Here is a 5,584-nt window from a genome sequence, read left to right on the forward strand (position 1 = left end):
ACTATTTTATTATCTGCACAGATTTGTGTATCGGAAGCAAACCACACTCGTCCTAAAGAAGGTTGGGCTCTTAACGAAAATACAGATACATTATTGCAACAATAACATAGGATTATGGATGTTTCAGCATCGTATTTTGGAGAAGCTATTAATATACAAATTCTTCTGATTGGAGTAGTCACTTTATTGCTCGCACGATGGCTTATAACTAGATCGAAATATAATTACAATTTACCCCCGGGTCCAATAGCCTTTCCAATTATTGGAAATATTCCTCAGATGGCTACAACCACAGATATTAATTTAAAGATGAAGGAACTTCGAAAACAATTTGGAGGTATCTTTAGACTCAATTTTGGTTCTGAAACCTTCGTGATTGTATGCAAAACGGAATGGATTTTAGAAGGATTGGTAAAGAAAGGAGATGAATTCAAAGGAAGACCCTTCTGGATGTACCTAGCGAAGATAATAACCCAAAAGAAAGGTCAGTTATTTATGTCAACAAATGTCATCGCTTTTATTTCCTCCCCCTTGCATTTCCCCCCGTTTCTACAACACAGAATTCAATTCTGCTTCTACATTTCTCTATTTTCTCTAACGATTTTACTCTATACTTCTTTGTTTCTCATCTCGGGGTCTCGTTGGTCGAACAACTGCCTACTCCATCTGTTTACTCTTTTCCCAGTTTTTCAAAGGAAATTGTGCAAGCATATTACCACTATATATTTCATTCCTCTTAGCGATATTTCCGACTATAATTTTCGTTGTATTGTTACTTTTATACCTGAATGTCACCAATTTACTTTGATGCTTTATGTTCTGTTTTGCAAAAGCTTTTTCTTGTTAACGGCAATTTGATAGTGGACGAAGGGAATTCCGTATTTCTGTTGGATTCTTTGTTGTTTTTGTTAGGTACAAACAACTTGTCTTATCTTTAACACAGAAAATACAATCTTAAAACTACCAGAAATGGTAGTCAGAACCCCGTCAAATATCACAGATTTACAGACGAGAGTATATATTAGATATTATAAACCCTGATAAAGGTATACTTTAATAGGCATAAAAAAGCGACACATTACGTATACATATATAAAAAGGCGTGATAGTCATGAGCAGATAAAGATAACCAACTAAGAACATATTCTCACGTCAACCATCTGACTATTCATTCGATGTGCTTGTAATAGCAGCTAATAATACCTCAAATCATATAGTCCATAAAAAACACATTGTATAATGTAGTTTCTGATAGACCAGATAGCAGGAAGATCGTGGCATGGAGGCTTTTATCATAGCAAATTACTAATGGAACCTCTGTGCAAGAGGTTCCTCAACATCATAATACTCGCCAGGGTTTCCAGAGGTTGCAATTTACAGAATGAAAGCGTAATGATACATCAGACTATGCAGTCTTCGGTATAAAAAATTGATTAGGGGAAGGTTTCCATCGTAGATCGATTGAAGCTAAAAATAACAACCAAATCCCACGTCTTGTCGTCCGACAAGATTTAATTGACAATCATTGTCAATATCACATATACGAAATATGAAATTGTGGGTTACACACCCACACACACACACAAAACATACACACACACACACACACACACACACACACACTCACACACACGTATATATATATATATATATATATATATATACTTTTAGAAATGTATGAACACAAGCACGGCTTGGTGTCCAACTACGTGGTCTCGGCTTTTAGTCCCATTGTACGTGCCTCATGGATGCATTTGGTAGACAGAAACTGAAAGCCCATTGTATGTATATATAATATATACATACAATGGGCTTTCAGTTTCTGTCTACCAAATGCATCCATGAGGCACGTACAATATATATATATATTCAAAATGTGACCGCGTGTGTACCATTGGCGAATTCTTTTCCTCCGTCTTCCCTTCTTTGGATCTTTCCTTTTCCTATGTTTCTGACGAAGAGCTCCGCTCGAAACGTTAAACCCTCCTTCTTTCCTTCATGCCTGGGTGTCCATTAATACTATACTTGTTCCACGTCCTCGTGTTGTTGTGTCTTCTCTTTGTTTTTTCATGTTTGGATTAACTATATATATATACTGGATATTAATAGTTATCACCAAGCTAATGTGGCAGTCCAGAAATATAGGACGGATGCTGCCGTCGATTAGCTCCAAGAGGCCTATGCCTCTAGCTAGCTATGTGACACACGAACCTGTGTCCATTATGCCCTTCGAACAGGGCAGGTCAGCCGCTTCCCCTTGCTGGTCAGGCATCTACAGACTAGTTTCATGATATTTGCCCCTTATCAATGCAGAGTCGCCGAAATCAGCAGGCGGCGCTACTGACCGTCTGTTCGAAGGATTATTTACCTAAATTCAGTGGAATACATCCACTGGTTTTCAAAAATAGAAATATTAATATTTCTAAGCCTCTCTAAAGGAGACTACGGCAGCGGTACTGGATATATTTGGTTTTCTTTTTTTATATATAATGAATTAACTGATAAAACTTAGTAAAATTATTCAGAGTTTTATATATAGGGGTTTATTTGTTCATGCTTACTACTTCAGAAATATATGCAATGTTCATTCTATTATCACACATCTTAAATGTATATACATACTAATAACAAGAGTAATCCGACAGCCCCAAACCTCCACCAACGCAACACCAACGTCTTTGTTTCATTTATTTAGCACATGGCTCTTATAGAGAGGGAACAGTAATTATGTTTTTTTTTTCTTCACTATTGTTTTAGGAATCGCCTTTAACACTGGAAAAGAATGGAAGGACTTGAAAAAGTTTACTATTTCAACACTCCGAGATTTAGGAATGGGTAAGAAAAAGCTAGAAGAGCAGATATATTTGGAAATCCAGACTTTAGCCGATGCTTTTCAATCTCACAATGGTAAACCGTTTTCTCTGAAAGATCCGCAGGCACATTTCTCTTTGAGTATTGTGTATTATATAGTATTTGGTGAAAGGTTAGTAAAAGTCAACATAATTGTATGCATTTATTATGGATGTATTGTATATTAGCATGCATGTATACGTGTATATATATATATTATATTATATGATGTTATATCATATATTTCGTAATTAAAGGATCAGATTTGGTGAGCCAGAGTTTCAAGAAATAGCTGATGACTTACGATTTTTCTTCAACAATGTAAGTGCATTTATGCCAGAGAATTTCTTTCCATTCCTGAGATTTTTCCGATGGAATTCTCCCGTAAGTATAAACACTTCCTATTCAAATTTGAATATCATTAAATCAGGTGCTGAACCGAGAAAATATAGCTTCGATAAACTCAAAATTCCATTATACCCTTATTATGAGGACTCAATGAGTCAGAGGAAAATTGCCAGAACAATATAGTACCAGAATTTGCCTTTCATATCATAAAATTATTTCGTACTTAGATGCCTTCGATGCTGATAATTTTCTCAGTTATGTTGATTTACCTTTACATATTTACACCTCACCTGCAAGCTAAGTTTCCTCTATGCCTGATAAAATATCACTAATTCTCCTTGAATTTGGGCCTACGATGAAGACAATAGTAACGTTTGCCAGTAATAAATACCCACATATATAATTATATAATTCATAAGAATTTATACTTACACAAAACAATTTGTTTAGGAAAATATTTTAATTATAAAGACAGTTATGCATGTAAATAATATTCTCTTTTAGAAATGTGGCTAAAGAAAAACGTGGATACAATTTGTGTTAATTAATGAGTATAGCTGATTGATTTGGCTTAGTATAACAATTACGTTTATTTTATTGTCTACAAAATGAGGAAATTCCTTTACAACGGAGAACGTTGATGACTGTAGATGAAAGCAAAATACTATAAAACTTTAAATTGGACACATAGGCCACCGATGCTAATTTTTTTTCACTATAGCTAGAACAAATTATCAAGAACAACAACAAGATCCGAAGTTATATAAAAGAGAAAATCAGGGAACATAAGGAAACATTTAATGTCGGCGACATAAGAGATTTCATTGACGTCTACTTACTCACACTTGAGAAGGAACCAAACAGTGAATCTTTATCTGGTGAGTGACATTAGCTGTTATGCTTCTTTTGCTTCTGTATTTATTTTGGTAGTTTTGACTTTAAGAGTCCCTCCCTGCGTGTGGCATTTATGTATAGTAATGCCCTCTATATAATATAAATAAATATATTTAAGTGAAAAAATTGGTAGATCATTTTCTCTTATGAGGTTTTTCACGCTAAACTACTTGATAAATTCTTATAAAGATTTTATCCTAATTTTAAATTTTAAATTTAACCGGAGTATACTCAGTACTGAATTTTTATTCCGAATAAGCACGTTGTTACCGAAATGCAATTCGAAAAAGCCTGCCATTTACATAGATGTATAAAAGGTGTGCATTTCTATATGCTACGTTGGATACATTGGTTGTTCGCCTGGTATGTTGATTTTGTTCATTCGTTATAAATCTTGAATTATGCATGCACTGAGGAGTAAAAAGTGCATTACTAATTATGAAATCACGGTGGTATGCAGCTAAATTCTGTTTTTAAATGACTTGCTTCGAGAGTTGCATTCGGTACGATGTGTTTATTTATTTTGCTAGTTTTGACTTTAAGAGTCTCTCCTAGCGTGTGGCATATATATATATATATATATATAAATATATATATATATGTATGTATATATATATATAAAGTAAATATGTACTTACATATAAGACCAAAAAGGGTGCGGGCTCGCTATATATATATGTATATGTAAAAAATACAAACTGGGACAAGAACGCAAAACATTTAGAAGACGATACAAAAAACATGGACGGGACATTCGAAGCCTTCAATCTTCAGTCAAGAACCGGATCATCCTCGCAATTTCTCTTCCTCCTCACACGTGACTAACTGACCTTTTCGTTGTCAGCAGCCGTCCAGGCTAGACACATTTTTTTCTCTCTCTGCCCCAAGGCATTTTTCTAACGCGCCAGCTCAAGTTCACACGTCCTGTCGAAAAGACGCCTGTCTGTGACGTCCTATTTTTGTTGTTATTATTTATTATTATCATTATTGTTTTTACGTATTTTCGTATTCTTATTCGTGTTATCATTATTGTTTTTACGTATTTTTGTATTCTTAGTCGTGTAACATCGTCCGTTTTCCCGTCCTTGTTTTGTATACATTCGAGGCTTTCTTCCAAGGAATCTAATGCGCTTGGCTTAGATTTTCCTTTGGGGCTGGCCAGGTCTGAGCAATCTCAAGATTAATCAGCCGAAATTGCGAGAATGATCCAGTTCTTGACTGAAGATTGAAGGCTTCGAATGTCCAGTCCGTATTTTTTGTATCGTCTTCTAAATGTTTTGCGTTCTTGTCCCAGTTTGTATTTTTTTACATACACACACACACACCATATATATATATATAATTAGTGAATGGAAGAAATGGAGTTGAACGAAGATTGTACAGAATTCCTTTTATTACATTCTACACATGTTTCAAAGGCCACAATTTTCCAAATTCTGATTAAATAGGATACCATATTGCAGCTTTCTCTTCAGGAAAAACCAGGAATTAC

At 34.8% G+C, this 5,584-nt stretch overlaps 2 protein-coding genes across 5 annotated transcripts in view; both read left to right on the plus strand.

The window, feature by feature from the left end:
* LOC115217247 (cytochrome P450 2B4-like) overlaps nucleotides 1-5,584 on the plus strand; it is a 118,757-nt gene that overhangs the window by 27,091 nt on the left and 86,082 nt on the right. The gene's annotated exons all lie outside the window — the stretch shown is intronic.
* Nucleotides 1-5,584, plus strand: part of LOC115217140 (cytochrome P450 2J6-like) — a 29,153-nt gene that overhangs the window by 44 nt on the left and 23,525 nt on the right. The window contains exons 1-4 of one of the 4 annotated variants that reach the window (XM_036507108.1): nucleotides 1-484; nucleotides 2,758-2,983; nucleotides 3,108-3,234; nucleotides 3,920-4,076. The exon at nucleotides 1-484 is cut by the window's left edge and continues 44 nt beyond it. In XM_036507108.1, the coding sequence (XP_036363001.1) occupies nucleotides 115-484; nucleotides 2,758-2,983; nucleotides 3,108-3,234; nucleotides 3,920-4,076 (880 nt within the window). In that variant the 5' untranslated portion in view covers nucleotides 1-114. The remainder of the gene's footprint in view (nucleotides 485-2,757; nucleotides 2,984-3,107; nucleotides 3,235-3,919; nucleotides 4,077-5,584) is intronic. The other 3 variants (XM_036507109.1, XM_036507107.1, XM_029786754.2) reach the window with 3 other exon arrangements.

The sequence above is a fragment of the Octopus sinensis genome, linkage group LG11 (assembly GCF_006345805.1).
Source record: "Octopus sinensis linkage group LG11, ASM634580v1, whole genome shotgun sequence".
Lineage (NCBI taxonomy): Eukaryota > Metazoa > Mollusca > Cephalopoda > Octopoda > Octopodidae > Octopus > Octopus sinensis.